We start from the raw sequence: 18,985 nt of genomic DNA on the forward strand, positions 1-18,985 counted from the left end.
ACATTTACTAAAAGATAATTTGTTTCGTATTATTCGGTTTAAATGTTAGATATATGTTTGTAACTTAATAATTTAGTTCTTTAGACAATTATCGAATTGTATCATCTCAAAAAAGAAATTTATAGCAGTTATTTAAAATATTATATAAAATGGGAAATTTGATTTTCTATACTTAAAAAATCAAAAAAAAATTTCCCTAAACCAAAAATTTAAAAACTAAAAAAACTATTCCTTTTTTTTCAAAACTCCAAAAATACCCCCCTCACAATATTCTCTCTCTGTATCATCTCTCTCTCCCTCTATCTCACCCCAATCGCCCACCCTCACCCGAACCACCCTCACCCACCCACGTCAACCCCAACGCCGATCACCACCCTCACCCCCGTCGACCACGACCCCAACCCCTCCGACCCCAACCCCAACCCGAAAGAGCAACCCCAGTCCGACCCCAACCCGTCCGACCTTCTGAAACTTTTTTTTTTTTCCTGCGATTTGAGAGAGGGAAGAAGACAGAGGTCCGATGGTCGGACCTTGGGATCCGATGGGTCCGACCAATCGAACCCATCGGACCCCTAGGTCCGACCGCCGTTAAATTTTTTTTTTTTTTCTGCGATTTGAGAGAGAGAGGAAGAAAGAGGTCCGATGGTCGGACCTTGGGGTCCGATGGGTCCGACCAATCGGACCCATCGGACCCCAAGGTCCGACCGTCCGTGAAATTTTTTTTTTTTCTTTCTGCGATTTGAGAGAGAGAGAGGGAAGAGAGAGGTCCGATGGTCGGACCATGGGGTCCGATGGGTCCGATTGGTCGGACCCCATGGTCCGACCATCGGACCTGGGGTGTGGGATTCTTGGGACCGGCCGAGACAGAGAGAGAGAGAGATGTTTGGGGGTATTTTTGGGGTTTTGAAAAAAAAGGTATAGTTTTTTTAGGGTTTAAAATATTGGTTTAGAAATCAAATTTTTTGATTTTCTAAGTATAGAAAATCAAATTTCCCTATAAAATTTAGAGTAATTTGCGGTATAAATAACTTAATTTAACTCAAATAAAAATTTAAATTTAATTTTTGGCGGTAATAATAATTCTGAAATTTCTGTAGATACCTAACAATTAAGTGTTAAGTAAATTAACACGTAGCAATTCTTAATTGGTCCAAATAATTAATTAAACTTTTATTTTTTTTAAAAAAATAGTTCAAATATACTAATACAAAAATAAAATATGGATAATAACTTAACATTTGATATTTATTTGCAATTAGAAATTAAACTTAAATATTTATATCGATAAATTACTCTAAAATTTAATCTCAAAAATAAAGTTCAAATGATACTTATTTATTTTATACTCATATCAAATAAACGATTTAAAAATTACTTTTAAATTGTAAATTATTTTAAATTTCTCAAAATTTTACAAAATATCTTTAATAACTATAATATCTATTTTGAAAAAATTGAAATTATTTTATTATTGTATTTTCAAAAATTATTTATTAAAATTCAATATAGTAAACAATAACATAAATAATTTAAATCAATTGCTCAAAAAATACATTAAATATAACAATAATTTCATATAATAAAGTAAAGTAAAATAAAAGTATGAATCTATCGTGTGGAGGTGTAAATTTTCTTATACAGTATACAATCTGGAATTCATGCATATATTTTAGAATGGTTGAGCTATTTATGTTTTCCTCTTCACCTTAAATTTTTCTTTCATTTTTATTATGTGTTTCTTCTTATCATTTGGTTTAATTAAGACCAACCAAATAGCAACAAAATCCATAACAATATTAACAAGAAATTTCATGTAAAGCTTCAAAATACATAGCAAGTGATATCAAAGAATCCACACACAATAATAATCATCAAAACCAAGGAGTCATATACTCCATGTCTTGAGTAATCAAAAAAAAATATAGACTAACCTAACTCTACTCATATACATCATCATAAACTTGCATTTAACTTCGCAATAAAATTAGGTTTGGAGAGTAAAAGACAAGACCTCACTATACATACAAAACGAGAAATATATGGTATATGTTTGGGATAAAACAAAACCAAAAATTCAAAAGGATGTAAAATTTGGCATGGCCCTGAGAAAGGTGGCGTACACTTGCTTTTTTAAATTAAAGCAATGAAATTTGGTGTTACAAATATACAAATAATGCTAAATTGCTCAACACGCAATATAGCACATCATAGTGCTACTTTGCTTGCTACTAAGTGTACTTAAAACTCTCCTAAAACTCTGATAAGCACAACATTAATAATCAAAAAGAATTTTACTAATTCCATACTCACTTCTTTTCTTTCTTTTTATACAATAAAATTGCATAGACAGGACACCTTCTGCTCCCGTTCCTCCGTAAACAGAAGAAGAAAAATGGGAATCAATGGTGGTGATAATAGGATGGGTAAAGGTAATACTTGACAATAATAATCAGTCAAGTCTCTACAGCGGTTCAAGTGTTCCGCTTTTGAGTCTCTCCATCCGAGCTTGGAGCCCAGATAATGCCTTCTCATCCATCGGAAGGACGTTGCTGCGAATGGGATTGTCTATATTAGCATGTTCTGATGATGCATGATGATGTTGATGTTGTTGTTGTTGTTGTTGATGATGGTGAACCTGTTCGGAGAATCCGTGGTTCATGTCGTCGTTCATATAAACATTAGGCCTGCTTTCGGTTTCATGATTGACACCAGCTGCGGCCAATTGCATACTCTTCATCCTTTCTCTAATTGCATCCAATGTCCCACTAGTAACTGCATAGTTTACGAGAAGTTTCCATTGTTAGGTCTCTTTCACGCAAAAAAAGTATAAAATAGTCAAGCGAAAGTAGTTACCTCCAGCCAAGTATCTCTCGTTTCTTTGGTCAGCGAATGTGTTTTCCATGGCATGACCTCTAGAAGAAATGGAATTGTTTGCTCTACCATCTTCGACATATGATGGTGGAAGATTGAAGTTAGTGAGATCGGATTTCACGTTTAATGATTTGGCATCATTTAGAGAATTTGTATGTACAGGAGAGAGGGGTGTAAATTCTGGGGAAGGAAGACTTAAAGCTGACGGAGGAGGAGTTGACAACGGTAAACTCGAAGGTGTCCTTCCAGCCGCAGCATTCTTTTCCATCTGTAATAGAATCCATAAGAAAATTTCAGTGCACAAAGTTAATTAATGGTTTCAACTTTCGAGTGTGTATGCTTTACATGAAAGTTAATTAAAAGAGAAAAATATTAGTCGTGATGCTAGACCTGGGCTAAGCCATCTCTGATATACGTCCGGAAAGCCTCGCTAGCATTTTGGAGTTGTGAGAATATATCAACCTGAAATAGATTTCACAACATTTTATACAGATAAACAAAAAAAGTAGTGTCAAGGAATATGTATTGTTTACTTTATAAAACCCGTTTACAAATCTTACTTTTGGGTATAGTTGAGTGATTCGGTAGAGCTCATACAGACCAATGGTACAAGTCTGCTTATCTCCAATTTTCTTGAATATGGCAGCAAGTTCTTGCTACAGGTTTAAATAAATAAAACCAAAAGATCAACATATTGTATCAGAAAAAGGAAACGAACAAACATGCTAAGTCACAAAAATGTGTTATTGAAGCCGAGGTCACTACATACCTTCAACTGCGCATCAGCAGAATGTGTGGCAGATGATGCATTGTTAGCTGCTGAATCACCCCAATGTGTTTGACCGCCAGGCCCAGTTGCTGTCAACATCCTTGCCGCAGCCAAAGTCTGACAAATTACAGAGCAGATATTAATATTATGTTAGAGGACGGTAAAAAACGATCAATAAAAATAAAGTGAATTGTTTAGCTCGACTTCTACCTCTAGATTAAGATCAATGTAAGCAAGAATAATTGGTTGAGGCTTCATGTCAATGGGAACCATAGAAAGGTGGCCTTTAATAGCAGCTCCTCGAAGCTTCACAAGTTCATGTAGAACAGTTTTCACCATGCGCAATGGTTTGTCATCAGCACCGGCACTGAATCATTTTTATGCGTTGGGAAAGAGAAGAAAACAATTAGTATGCAAACACAAATTATAAACTGAAAGGAGAAAATAAAAGCACTAAAAACTATCAGTCAAAAGTAATAGACTGACTGCATGTTCTTCCAAATAAATATATGGAAATGCATACCGTCTTCTAATTTCTTCCATCCCCAAGTCTTGCAGATATAAATGGATGCTTTGAAGGATGCGGTCAAGGTCAACGTCATAAATAGTGCTTTGAAGAACCTATGCAGCAGGAAAGCCAAGTTGTAAAAATATGTCAGATTATTTTTTGGAACACAAACAGAAGATTTTCAAAAAAAAAAGGAATTAAGGGAACAAAGGCGAAAAACATAACTAAAAAAACAAGTTACCTTTGTAAGTTTAATTAAACATTTGACAACCAGATCAGAGAACTTCTGATTTCTGACAGCAAATGTCTCATTTGATGCAGGTGAAGGCCACCTTGAGGGATCTAATGGACGTAAAAGATTGATGAGAACAACAAAGGACGAAGTTCTATCTGCATTATCCTGTAATGTTGAATAGCAAATCAGATTAGAAATCGTACATGCATAATTGGGATAAGAACAAATGGACGAAATGTAATGACAAGTAAATCCTAACCAGAATCTTTAGCATTAGAACATTCAAAGCTTTTAAAAGCTGGCTGCCATCATCCATATGTGGAACTCTCTCATCCAACAGCCATAGAAGGAGCTCAGTAATTAGACTATCAAGAGTACTTTCCTTGACGGCGTAAGCCAGTCTTTTGTTTTGAAATGTCTGACAATCAATTGGAATTGCACATCAACTTGTTAGGATTAAAGTAAGGAATATAAAAAGAAAGATTAATAGAAAGCATCAAGCATTAAGACATTCAACAACATAAGCCAAACACACCTGCATGAGGGTGTTGAGAACATATTTACAAGATCTAGATGATGCTCCGGTCAAGCTGAAATCAAAGGTCTTGGCAACCTGTTTTATTAAAGGGAAAAAAAGACTCATAATCAATACCTATATAATGCCCCCAAAAAAAACACCCACAGTAAAAAACTAGAGTCTGGTGATGGAAAGATTTAAGTGCTATGATAAAAGTATGGTTACCTTGTTTGCAAGGCATGAAACAAGTCTGTCTGCATCTTTAATAAGTTCATCCATTGCACTACCTTCTGGATCATTAGTGGCTTGCGTCAGCTCATGACACACAACTTTCATTCCTTCAACAGACTGCAAAAAGGCATATAAATTTCTTACTATTATACTTATTTATAATTTTTATACATAAATAAAATAACAAACAAGTAGGGAAAAAGAAACAACAAACAGTTGCTCACAAAAGAAAACTTTCATAATAAATCAAATGAGGCCAGACATTGATTTTTTTTTCTTGTGGTTTTTAGCTATACAGCGGAATTGTTATAGCAAAACAATGTAAGAATTACTAATTTTTAAACACAACAGAGCTGTAAGGAGAATAGAATGTAGGGAAGGGGAAAATGAAAGATTGGACTGAATGCCTTGGCAACTAGCTACTAGGCCCACCAACCATATTATGGAAAACCAGAAATTAGACACAATATTTTACTTTATCAATTTGGTTTTCCACATGATATCTGAAATTCTCCGATTGACTTTAATATAAAATCAAAATTAAAAACCTAAAGCATTAACCTTCCAAAACAGGAGGCTAATCAACTGTAAGATATAAGCTAGATTCTTCTCAGAACTAGTATTTCATCCAACTAAAAGTGCATATAAACCACAAGTACCTGCTCAGGAGAACCAAAAGAAATAATATCCAATGCTTCATTCCAATCAGTTGGTCCATTGGTACCAGCAAGAACACGGGGCATAACTTGTCTCTCTACATGTATCTCAGCATTCCCAAAGTTTTTCCTGATAAAAACATCATAGGTATATGAAAATTAGCCACAAGCACAGTACATGTGATGGAATTGTTCAAGTAAAATTTGTATCACTTGTTGAAAATATAAGAGAAAACAATTAAAGGATCACAATGCCTCTAATAATACCTTGCAAGTACTGGACCAGAGACAGATCGCATAACCTCTCCACTTTGTTCTGCTACGTCCGAACTACAATAGATAAAAGTTCAAAGTTAACAAACTAAATCTAATAAGCTTGTATAAATAGGACTGCCTAGATCCTGGTTATAGATGTTTTTAGCTATAGAAAAAAAAGTAAATAGCCTCAAACATGTTCAAAAATATTGGTGGCAGCACAAAGCAACAATTTGAAAATCTAACTATCGCAGCTCAACAGTAGATATGGGGAAACACCAATGTGACCTCTGTTTATGTTACAACTAACTATGAATAGACTTTTCAAAAGTGCTGGCATATTTTTTACTTTGAAATGCATGAGTACCAAAAGAGACACGATTAAGCAAGCTTTAGATTTGGACAAAAGCAAAGACTGACTCCTCGATAAAGAAGCAAAAAACTACACAAAAATTGACAGAAAATAAGATCTTATACTTTATTAAAATGTTGATAATCATCATAGAGAATGTCAAATTAGAAATATCAATTAATAAAGACACCACTAAAGATACAAAAGGCAAGCTTCAAAACATACCCAATTTCCCTCACAGAACGTCTCAAAGCAGCTCTGGCTTCGCCAGGCTTCCCTTCCTTCCTTTTTTCCATCTCTCGAACCTAGAAGATACGATACCATTAAAAGGATGGAATGGAAAACAGAAACAGCTCATATAATACCATAACAAAATTGAAAAGTTTATCGTAGACTTTAAATTCAAAGCTCAAATATATACTAACCTTCCATTTAAACCTGTCATCCAGCATGCTTTTCTGAGCATCGGTTAGCTTCCCAACATACCTCCATATATCCTCACCTAATGGGGGGAAATGATCATTACTAGTTAGCAATATAAAAGCTGTATAATTAAAGAGATTAAAACTAACAGCATTTACATCCACTGTATGCGACACCTAATACAAGGCAACTTACATAACAAATTACAAACTGAGAAAACTTAACCACACAAAAGAGGCAGAAAGAAATATGATGCCTCAAAGGAACAATGAATATATATTTAAAATCTAAAACAAATCGATAATACTTTAAAATCAATGAATCATGACATACCAAGAATCTTATACCCAGTGGCAAGAGTATTCAAAGCAGCTTTTCTAGTTTCACCATCTCTTTCGGCTGTCAAGCTTGCAACAATCTGCAATGACTTTAACTGCCCACTAATCTGTCAAGAGAATAGATGTTAGCATCCTTTCTTTCAATGGGGTTGGTAGGGAGGGTGAAGACTGCATAAAATAAAAAGAAAAAGAAATTACCTCAGCACCATGATTATCTAATATATACCCAACAAGGTCGGCACACTCTATTCGCGTACGGTTGTTTTTCGAACGCAAACCCTCCAAAATATAAGGGAAGCATTTTGCAGCAGAATACGTCTGTACAATTTGTTTGGTCAGCTCTCGTATTTTTTCCCGTAATTTCTCAATATTATGTCCCATCTGCATGAAAAAAACAGAGTCAGCATTTTCAGTGATCGTAAGAAAACCTACTTTATTATCCAATGTGAAAAGAATTAAACACACTCGCAAACGGCAAAAAATACATCACAGTATTTGTCAATGTACGTGCTAAAATTCCAAGAACTGCTCCATTCAAAAGTAAAATGAAAAAAATAGCAAGAACCTTCTCTATCAAACATGGTAAAAATATGGCTGCTTCTGACTCGGTCAAAGAGTGTCCCTCATTCCTCAAGGTGTCCAAAAGTTCAGGAAGAAATTCCAGCACCTTTTATTCAAGTCAAAGAAAGAACTAGATATTAAGAAAATGCAAAGAGAAGAAAAGATCAAAGAGATGAAAAAACTTGAAAAGTAAATAAATAAACATACCTTCAATAAGCATGTTGTGTTTGATTTACAGAACTGTAAAACAAACCATCTCAGTAGTATATCCAGAACTTCAACTATTTCCTTGCCAATCAATGGGAGTGCCTGCAATAAAATCACAAATATAATGTAAACAATATGAACTGATATACAAAAAAAAAATGAACCAGTGATGCATTCAAAAACCTTTTGCAGTATCTCAAGCCCGTCAATTTGCTTCTTAAAATCTGTGCTTAGAAGCCGTCTATGCAAATCCTCTCTGAAGTACTTCATCAAATCATTCTGCATAAATATGCATGTTAAATAAATTCTGCATTAAATTAGATACAAAATAAATAAATTTGAGAAACTACTATAGTCCAAACCTCCAGGTCTTGAATTTGTTCTATCCGAGGATCTTCAAACTTGAATCTCCTGACTACCAATCTTTCCCTTTCCTCCTGCAGATAGAAAAGTCCAAAGGACTAGTGTAAACATATATTCAAAATTAATGGACAAATTCAACAATTGCATGCTTTAACAGTACCTTATTGGAATCTTTAATATTTAGTAAAGCCTGTGATTGAACTGCTATATCTTGTACAGACATACTTGATTCTGACTTCAATGCTTTCGTACCAGCAGTTCTCTTTGGAAACATTAACCAAAAAAAAGAAAATAAAATAAAATAACAATCTCCATACAATTTGTAACAAAACAAGAAGTAAGCATTTAAGGAAACATACAGAAGATGCTGCTTTGCTTCCATGCTTCAGAACGCCATTAGAAGTGGATTTACCCACTTTCGAAAGGGTCTTGGATGCAGGGGCCGAAATTGTTTTGGCAGATTCAAAAGATTCTAAGGGGATAAACAAAAATCATATTGGTGTAAATCATCAAGACAAAATACAAGTGAGTGACCCATAAACTAAACAACCTTACCTTGAAAAGCACCACCAGGCTTCAAACGTTCATGAACAAGAGCTAAAGCTGGTCCCTGAGTATCCCTAACAAGTTTCTCAACCTGAAATAACACATTTGGACAAAAGTGTTCATGCAATGACTGACCAATGAGTCCATATGTTAAAAGAAGTACCTAGTGCACATACAGTTTCTTGTGTACAAACTCTCAAGATTTCAGCAATGCATGTCTCTGCTGCTTTACGAACATCTGACGATTTATCCTGGAAGAAAATTTCATAAAATCATAAGATCAGAAAAAAAAAACAGAAAGGGAACTGGATTCATGATCCAGGGATACATTTTAACCATGCAAAACTTGAGTAGTTAAAAAGTGATCTAGAAGACTTGAAACAAGTATAGAGGATAAATTAGAGTTTTGTTAATTCAGAATTACCGTCAGAGCAGAGGAAGCTGGCTTTAGTAGCTGTACAGCATCAGGAAATTCAGTTAACCCAGAGAGTTGCTTTGACAACCACTCAAAAAGATCCTTGCGCCCTTCCGCGCCAAGTTTTGCATCGGTCCAAGCTCCAGCAATGTACGGAACCTGCAAGAAGAATACGGTCATTCCCACCCAAGACACAAAAGCTAAACAGTTGTACAAAGTACAGCAAAAAGAAACTTACCATTTTATCCAGATGAACAGCAGATAGCCAAGAATCCAAGGTATTCAATGTGCATTCTCTCATGTGTTTTTTATTGTCACCCAAACATTTCAAAACATCCGCTAAAATGCCCTGAAAGAAATCAATACTCTCACATTCAAATTTAAAAGGAAGTATACAGCATAAAATTAGTAATCGTGAATTGGATATCAACCTTGCTTGCTTTCTCAACAGCAGGACCCATTGCAACTGCAACATTGCCAATGCATGTCAATGTTGCCATGACTAAATTTTTGTTACTGTCACCTAGACGACCCCTTAAGGCACCAAACAGTTCAGCTGAAAATAAAATTTTGAACAATAATTAACAAATTGGTTGATATAAAAGAGGTTGCATGGCATACACAAGAATTATAAATTAAAATAAAATAATAATATTAAAGTGAGGGGAGAGAAAATGTGAATGAAATGTACCAGTTCCATTGGGTTGGATGCGCTTGTTAGCCTCTTCCAAAACTTTATTCACAGCTTCAATTGACTCCAAGCGAGCCTAGAAATCAGAAAATACAGAACATCAAAACACTGTAATTGCTGATAAATATCTCCCCTTCGGACCTTCAGCTCCAAGCAGGTGTCAGGCTCCATCCCTAGAACATTAATTATGATCAAAAGATTACCTTCCAATCGGTACTTTCCAAGCCTTTCAGCAGCGCGGGTGTGATTTTCCCACTAATATCTTCACGTGGCAGGCCATCTAGTCCACCAGAAGATGCAGACGTAGCTTCTGCTGATTTAATAGTTCTCTTCGGAGCTGCTGCTGCACCCTAGATAGAATATGGGAGTACATCAGTAACAAATAAACAAAAATGAACCATAAATGCATCTTGGATGATCAAGTTGGAGCACCTCAAATGGATTCTTCTCATACTCCGTGTCAAGTGCACTAAGAAGTGCAGGTTTAACATCAGAAAGAAACCCTTTAATATCTGCAGAAGGGGTAGGAGGGAGTTACAGTCTAATACAAAAAATATATATAATAAAATAAATCAATAAATGGGAGCAATTCAACACTTCAACTAAATATTTAAAATGAAATCGAGGTGTGTGGACAATTCAAATAAAATGAGTATCAACCTGGACCAACAAATTTATGTAAAACACCCAAAAGTTTGACAGAAGCATTCCTAGTAGCAGCTGCACTTGACTGCAGCCCAGTATCTTTACAAAAATCAATTAAATCCTGTAAAACGAAATATATCGATACCGTGAATAGATGAACATACATGGTAACTAATAACAAGCTAAACAAACAAAGAGGAAAAAAAAAACAGAAGTCCAAACACCTTAAGTTTCAAATGTGTGATGCCAAAATCTTCCACTGCTGAAACCATCCACAGTAGCCCCTCACTCAGAACCTTAGGATTCTTGTGCTCTTTCAGTATCTTGTAAAGCTACAATACAAAGAATTCCTTAACTTTTATTAGACAAATAAAATATAAAAAAACAACTAGCAGAAACATAAAATCGATCAAGGGGACAAGTTACAAGTTCATTAAAGGAATGAGATGCACATTAAAATCATTTTAAAACCTAATATTTTTCATCCCTGCTTCAGAAGACACAAGAAAAGTGCAAACAAGCTTCTCTACAGAAATTATTGAAATGTTACGCTTACTCTTTCAAAAATAAATCCAGGACCCACAGCTTCACAAAAAGTAGTGAGGCATTTCATGGCATGTGCACGAGTCTTGATGTCAGCAACCCGCTCACTTATACCTGTTAATTCAGGGATAGTGACAAGCAAAAATAAGGAACTATCTAATCAACTATCAAACAAATAAGTATGCAAAAGATATCACACAGTTTTAAGCAGACAAATCCCAGCTAGAAACCTATGATTATTCATTAATCAAAATCAGGGAGCACTTACCCAGAAGGCAAAGCACTACACACTTCTTAGGAAATTTGGTTGACGAAGAGGCTATGAAAGTAATAACTTCAATAGCCTGCTGCTGAACCTGCACTATTCAAACTCCATGCCTTAAATAACTATATTCACAACCAAACGTATCGACAAAGGAAAAAACAAAAGACACACATAAACAGCAATGAAAACTTTTAAGTACCTGGACATTTTTCTCACTCCATCCAGGGACAGCACATAGTAAACGAATTAATAACTCAACCCAGTGGTCTAGGTCTGATAAGCTTTCCACTTGTTGTTTAAATGAAGTTATTGCTGCAAGAGTAGATTAAAGCAATATTACATCAAATTAAAGATTTTCATTTTATTTTTTTTCGAAAAAAAAAAACTAAAGCAATCGAATGGACATATCAGCTCCATACCAAATGAAATCCACTCCCATAAAACTGTTATCTAAGAATAAATTACACAATCCTAGCAATTATTAAATGTAAAATGACTGGAAAAGCTCAGTACAATCTAAAGTAAGATTTTTGTATAGTTAATGCTTTAGTGGTGTCTCAGTGTACATACAATGCTACGAAAAGAAGGCCAACTGGGTTTTGTCTCCAAAAAGGTGTGTTATATCTTTCATGCCGAAAAGATGGAGAGTTAGTAGATCACTTGTTTCAGCATTGTAATTTTTCTTTACAGTGTGGTTTAAGTTATCAAGAGAGTTTAAAATTGCAATGGGCTAAGCCGCAACACTATTCAGATCTTTTAGGATATGTTGTTCTAGATATAGGACGTTAAAGATGTGGTGTAATCAATAATGTGGTCAGAACGGCTATCAGCTGGCTTATATGGCTGGAGTCAATAGAAGATTCTCTACAGATGCTGAGGAATCAGAGGAAGGATTATCAGGTATTTTACATGCCATTCAGTCATACGATGTGAAGTGTTCAAGAGTATTTTGCTTTGAAAATTAGTAAGGAAATAGAGTTTTATTTTACATTTGCAACGTTATTGTCTGCTTTAGAGTGCTTTACACACTCGCCATGTATTATTTCGTCAAAATTTGAAGTCTTGATTCTTTTCAAAAAAATAAATTACTTAAATGTAGTGAATTGAGTAGACACAAAAAGTAAAAGTCAAGCCTAGTATAATGATAAAATGAATTAAAAACAATCGGAATTAAAAAAACACAAATCACCAAACATATTATAAAACGAAGCAGTATTATTAAAACAAACCTTCAAGCCGTTCCTTCCACACAGTACTCTTCAGTTGGGAAATAGTATCTGCTTGTACAAGAGAGCCCAATCTGCTTTCAATCTCTTCAAGACCCATTTCAGATGGCTGCAAATAATCAGAAACGCAGTGAGACAAAAGATTTAGAATTTGATGTGTATCAGACAATTCATAGATCAACAAGAGTGTACCACTCTACCTCAACATCTTCGGGTGCTTCAGCAGATTTAGAGGATTTTGCCTGTGCAGGTGCATCACTCTTCTTACTCACACCCGCTTTAGCAGAAGCCCCTTTTTTGTTTGTAGCCTGTGAATAATATTGCCAAGCACAAGAAATTACAATCAAAGTAACTTCAACTACCTACAATGTAAATTATTATAAGCGTTGAAAACTCACAGCTGCTTGAACAGGCCTCTTCCCACTAAGCATGCTTGCTGCTGACTTTTTAACAAATGAAGTATCTGATGCCTGCACATATTATAGACTTAAATAATCAACATTTCATTGCACACCAGAATATTAAACTAGTCACCCAGCAGAATATTAACAAGAAGTGTGTAACTTTACATGCAAACTCACAACAGCACACTGTTCTTTAACCTCCATAAATCCATAATATTAACAAAAAAAAAAAAAAAAAAAAGTTCACCTCATGAGAGGACGACGTTGTACCAGAAGTTTGGACTGCTGCTCACACAACAATAAGCATGCACACAAGGATATTAAACTCACAACAATGTTAAGAAAATTAATGATATAAGGACTAAAGCTATAAAGAGATTACAAACCTGAGCCTGTATTGGTGGATGCACCACCTTCAGAACCTGCAATCATTTCAGAAAGCTTCTTTCTTCTCACGTCATCAAGTTTCTCAAGTGACCGCTCCAAGGGTCTCATACCGACCAACTAAATAAACAGACCAAGAAGAAATATTATAAATAATGTCAATAATCAAAATTCAACAGAATAAGCAACAACCACATAAAATTGATACAAACAATACCTTAGCTATTGCACTCAAAGCTGAAAAGGCAGCATCCCTCACATCTGGAGTCCCATCATTGAGGCACTGTGAAAAAGCAAAAAACGTGAATAAAGATAATAGAATCCATGAAGCACCATGAACAGGATAATCCATGGCCCAAAAAAATAAGTTGAACAGAACTTTTAATTTTGTTTTTCATCCAGATTACAATTACAAATCAAAATAAAAGATCGCCTAAACCATGAGTGCACTACATTCACCAAAACCAGTATTGAAACTGTCTCTTAAAAATTAACGAGAATAAGCCATGTTTGGCACAATTAACTTAACTGATTGTTCAAAAATTAAAAAACCTTAAAACAAAATATGTTACATAAATGCACTTACCTCCATAAGGATAGGCACATAGTCCTTGTGCACCTTTAGAATAACAGCCTTGTTACTCGTTTCAATACAGAATGTTACCCAGTTAAGAGTTGATGACCGTACAAGAGGGACCTTATTTTTCACAGCTGTCTTAATATCTGCAATAGACAACATCCAGAGTAGAATCTTAAAAATGATCACATCTAACTTTTAACATAGTAATAAATCCTATGACAGTACCAAATTCTGAATCTTAGAACTACAGAGTAGAATAAAGATATACTTGCCTTCCACAATGTCAGCTAGACTTAAGCACCCAGCTGTATGCATTGCTTGAAGACTTTGATTTAGTGCCTCAGTTGAAGTAGGTTTTTTCTCTTTCAATTTTTCCTTTATAATAAGAAGAAATATACATATAAAAAAATAATAAAAAAAAGCGTTAGATAAGCAATTCTATCAAATCTGAACTGAAATCAGATCAAAACATATCAAAGATAAAACATCATTTGAACTTCTAAAAGAGAATCTACTAGTATCTGTATGACTAAATGTACTTTTCTTATTATTAATAATAAGAAAACTGAATGTACAAGTCACAATCCAAACAAAATACGGCCATGCTTCATTGTGAGTTTACTACTTTAATTGAAGTCAACACTAGAACATCCTGGTTACATTCAAACAGTCTGCGTTCCCATTTTTAGGTTCTATGGGAAGAAAATATAATGTTATTTTGTTAAGCTAGCAAAACATGAACTTACCAGCAAAACTGGCAATAGGAAGCGAGAACTTGCAGAAAAATTAGTTCTTAAACCACGAGCAAGATTACCAATAGCTTGAATAGCCTCAACTGCTACAGCAATATTAACATCTGTTACGAGCTGTACAGAAAAAAAGTTGATATTTATTCATCCATTCAGAAAGCATGTATCAACTTACATAAAGAATTAGAATAGAAACATGAAGTCAAAATTTCATGTATCAGATTGAGCACTAAACAATGCGATGCAAAATATTCTTGGCAATAGATAGAGTATCAATAATGCAAACCAAATACCCAAACATCAAGACAATGTACCTTTTTTAGTGACCGACAAATTTCTGAGAAATCACCGGGTGCTATTTTTTTTGTTGAAGCAAGCTTGGTTAGCTCTGCAACAGCCTCTTTCCGTTCTGACCACTTGGTGGCTTTCTGTGACATACGGCAGAAGAAGTTTCAAATATCATTCCAGGAACATCAAAAATAAATATTCCTGAATTAAATCACTAAAAATGAGAAAAAAGAAGACTAACCAGTCCATCCCAAAATCCAGACTTCTCCAAAGGAGCCAAGATATCAACAGGATCAACAAGATCATACTCATCTATTTCCTGAGGAGCTGGCAATCGATATATGTTAAACTACGGCAAAGCAGACGAGCTAAATAACCAACATTTCTCCAGAAAAATAAACTAATAAACTATAACACTAACATGTCAAACTCCTACAATGGTAATCACTTGTTACACGCCAGTAGAACACCTACTTGTAAATCATAAAAATAACAAACAGTGAAAAAATAATCTAACAGGCTCAAAGAGTATTACATACCATCAGCTGTAGATTCTTCAGATGGACCAGCACCCACAACTTCAGATACAACCTCCTTTTCTGGCTCTTTATCTTGCTCAGACCTGTAGTACATTGATATCAATACCAACTAAGATAAGAAAAAATAAAAACAGCAAGCAGACCAAACAGCTAATTAAAAAATGAATTTTCACCTTATTTTGCGACACGGCTTAGCCCCCCCTGTTACATTCACCAGCTCAGCCTCCAATTCTTTTTTCTAAAAAAATAATTATATATCAGTTATTACTTCCAACTTCCAAGAATCAGGGAGTAACAAAAAAAATTATATGTAATGGCGTACATAAAGGAACTTGCCATACCATTGTATCCCGCATTTTCTCAAATAATATAGATTTTACAGGGTCTTTTCCAATCCATCGACAAAGCTCAAGTGTAAGTCCTTTAGAAGATGCACGGACATTTTGATCTTGATGGTCAAAAAGTTCAGGCAACATCTTCAATATCCTCTTTGGAGGCACAACTTTTGCCCCAAATTCACTATCAAACCATACATGCAAATTAGACAAAGAAGTACAAGGAAGAAGGAACATAAGCATATTTCCCACGAAATTAAACTCAATGCAAACCTTAAGGCTTGAAACATGACATCAATTGCAGGTACAACAGCTTTAGCAACTTTGGCTTTTATTGCCTTCTCCATTGCATCCTGCAACAAACACACCATACTAAATATCACAGAAAATTATGCATATAAAAAGATGAAGTTATCAGAGAAGCACAATGCAAGTTATGAAAACACATTCAATTATACAATACACCAGCATTACTATATGAATGAAAAGAAAAGACAGACAATACGGAATTGCATACCAAGAAAGGCTCCACTGCCTCCAATTCAATCCAAAGCATGAAAATGGCCTGGGCCTTCTCCACAGTCTTAGGCCTACCGGTAAGGCATTTCGCCACAACCGCATCACATACTTCTTTGCCATACCTATACAAAACAAAACACCATAAGTTACACAACCAAACAGACCAAAAAGAAAAAGCAATCCAACAAACAAAAATTAAATAAACTTGAAAAGCATTTCACCTTCCAGCATCAGCATCAGCGGCTCGTAAGTAAGCAATCAAAGCATCCAATGCCTTCTCTTGCACTGGCGCATTAGAATCCACCACAGTCTTCCTAAAAAAATGTCCTGAGAAGAACAATCATCAACAACAACAAACAAATTAACACCTGAAACCCTAAGCAAAACCTCCAAAGTTCGAACTTCCAAAAAACACAAAAAATAAACAAGTATCCCTATTATTTACCAAATTCACGAAGACGAGCATCCTTAGGATCAGTAATGGAGTCACAAAGCGAGGCCAAGTCGATATTAGCCTCATTTCGAACCTTCCAATTCTTATGAAAGAGACGATCCTCCCACGGCAACTTCTTCGCCTCCTTCAATAATTTCTCTTCCTCCGACGACATTCTTTCACAACCCTATCGATCTAATGAACTCAGCACAAACCGATTCGAACAACGATAACGGCAATGGATCGGGATCCAGAACTCAGATCCACTTCCTCCAACACAGAATCAAAAATTCAATCGAAACTCATTGATTCCACGAAGAACAACAGGGTTTTCTCGGATAGAGAACCCAAAAATCCGAACCAGAAGAGCGAGAAAGAAAGAAAGAGACGCACTATTGTTGTTGTTGGGTTATAATGAAATTGAAGATACGTTATAGCTTTTCTTCTTCTTCTTCCTTTTTTCCCCCGATTTATTTAATTTAATTTAATTTTCAAAAAAAGGATTACGGTGTAATGAAACGACACCGTTTTATTGGTTCTGAGATTAAACGACAGTGTTTTATTAATTAAACGATGAAACGACAGCGTTTGGTCCCGGTGGTTTTATGTTGCTTTGTTGAGGTGTCTTGATCTGAGCCATTAATTTCAAATTAAAGGCCGGCTTTGCTGAGATTTCACGTAATGTGGGGCCCGATTTGAATTTCACCGGGTACTGGTTAGGCGCGTGCACAGTCCTTGTCTTTGCCACTACTATTGTGTGTATATTTTTTACAAATAATAAATATTTTTAGTCAAATATTGTATATAAATAAATAAAAAATAATATAAAGTTTTGTTTTAATTTAGTTTATTAATGGTGTGTATTTATTTTATTTTTCTTGTAATTAATTATCTGGAACAAATGTATTGTAGGGACCCATTCAATTTGAATATTTGTTTGGTTTATTCAAAGAAGAGAAATTTTCTTCCATGGCTAATAACTCTATCATTTAAAGGTCACTTTGTATTGTCATAAAGAGGTATAGTTATTTGTTTTCTTGAGGTATTGATTTTATATCAATTATCATTGACAATTGGTTAAGATTTTTTTTTTTTAAAATTGGTATGTTTTTGGAGTTAAGTGAAAGTATCTTTGAAAGTATCTTTCACTATACTATTTTAAGAATTTTACAAATATAATTTTTTTTATTTAGAGTGTGTTTGGATGTCATGGTTTGATTAGTAGGTCATATAGTGTTATTTTTCAAATAAAAGTCTAATGTAAATGTACATGGAATTTTGATCAAGATAAGAACTACTAAGGGATCCGATGTGCATAATGTTTATTCAAAAAGTTAGTTTGATAATGTGGATACTATTTTTGACACATGGCACAAAGAAAACAATCTTAGAGCCCCGCATCCTAAGATAGGGCGGTGTTACCTGTACACTGGGGGTACCCAGGCAAGCACCAAAATCTAGTAAAATTGTTTCTAGGTGTTATCCTTCAACCAAGAGGTCACAATGACCCTAAAACGATGAACCATAAGGTTGAGTATGTCACGTGGACATCCCAGGGCTTAACCTAGGTCGGCGCCCAAGTTGACATCTTATGCGCTGACTCGCATTAGTTTTGTTTCTTAATAACTTTCTATATGCAATCTTCTTTGCCATTGCACTATGATACATGATAGATATGCCTTAGCCAAGTTTCAGACTTTGGAGATGAGTCTATAATAAACTGTACCTGGGCTCTCCAGAACCCTAATGGGCGTCCAAGTTGACATATAGTCGACCTGGGCAACACAATGGCTAGGGTTTAGGTTTTTGGGAACTTCATTAGACCTCGATTCCTCAAATCCAACAAAGAACAATGCCAGAACATGAGATTTCATCAACTACATCCTAAAGAAGCCCAAGTCAAACTATGTTTATTTTGTAATGGATTTTCAAAAAACTCGGTAAATATTTTAGTGTTTTTATTGAAAGAAGAACTTATGAAATAAATAGAGCTTAAGAAATAAACAATTTAAATAAAAAAACCAAGAATTTTATGTGGTTGGGGCGTTAACGAGCCTTAGTCCATGAGTCAATATTATTAGCTTGAAAAGCTTTGATGTATTAGACAAGAATAATGTTCTTGCCTAAGCTTAAGAAC

The 18,985-nt window shown here is 34.9% G+C and overlaps 1 protein-coding gene across 1 annotated transcript; it reads right to left on the reverse strand.

Annotated features, from left to right (window-relative positions):
* Window positions 1–2,103: 2,103 nt before the first annotated feature.
* Window positions 2,104–17,331, reverse strand: LOC115716537 (protein MOR1). Its single transcript, XM_030645349.2, has 54 exons — window positions 16,861–17,331; window positions 16,637–16,742; window positions 16,414–16,537; window positions 16,170–16,249; window positions 15,903–16,080; window positions 15,735–15,799; window positions 15,562–15,644; window positions 15,264–15,349; window positions 15,049–15,162; window positions 14,732–14,851; window positions 14,258–14,360; window positions 13,992–14,128; window positions 13,623–13,688; window positions 13,408–13,525; window positions 13,269–13,306; window positions 13,016–13,087; window positions 12,818–12,925; window positions 12,621–12,726; window positions 11,591–11,703; window positions 11,395–11,482; window positions 11,140–11,240; window positions 10,808–10,915; window positions 10,599–10,704; window positions 10,371–10,450; window positions 10,142–10,288; window positions 9,939–10,014; window positions 9,679–9,803; window positions 9,486–9,596; window positions 9,257–9,406; window positions 9,009–9,083; window positions 8,842–8,923; window positions 8,646–8,758; window positions 8,447–8,548; window positions 8,286–8,360; window positions 8,107–8,202; window positions 7,924–8,025; window positions 7,721–7,822; window positions 7,354–7,536; window positions 7,151–7,262; window positions 6,820–6,896; window positions 6,620–6,699; window positions 6,055–6,117; window positions 5,791–5,917; window positions 5,126–5,248; window positions 4,919–4,996; window positions 4,643–4,801; window positions 4,390–4,548; window positions 4,164–4,261; window positions 3,851–4,007; window positions 3,641–3,757; window positions 3,432–3,527; window positions 3,262–3,333; window positions 2,854–3,139; window positions 2,104–2,772 (listed from the first exon to the last, which is right to left on the reverse strand). The coding sequence occupies exons 1-54, from the start codon at window positions 17,021–17,023 to the stop codon at window positions 2,462–2,464; spliced, it is 6,117 nt and encodes a 2,038-aa protein (XP_030501209.2). The 5' UTR covers window positions 17,024–17,331; the 3' UTR covers window positions 2,104–2,461.
* Window positions 17,332–18,985: the final 1,654 nt, after the last annotated feature.

This window comes from Cannabis sativa, chromosome 5 (genome assembly GCF_029168945.1).
Source record: "Cannabis sativa cultivar Pink pepper isolate KNU-18-1 chromosome 5, ASM2916894v1, whole genome shotgun sequence".
NCBI lineage: Eukaryota > Viridiplantae > Streptophyta > Magnoliopsida > Rosales > Cannabaceae > Cannabis > Cannabis sativa.

Excerpts from the sequence above, each read along its gene's own strand:
- LOC115716537 (XM_030645349.2), bottom strand. The coding sequence starts at position 17,023 with ATGTCGTCGGAGGAAGAGAAATTATTGAAGGAGGCGAAGAAGTTGCCG. Across the intron at positions 16,250-16,413 it reads AGGCAGTGGAGCCTTTCTTG|GATGCAATGGAGAAGGCAAT; the intron begins GTATGCAATTCC and ends TGTTTGTTGCAG. Across the intron at positions 11,483-11,590 it reads GGAGTGAGAAAAATGTCCAG|GTTCAGCAGCAGGCTATTGA; the intron begins GTACTTAAAAGT and ends TGAATAGTGCAG.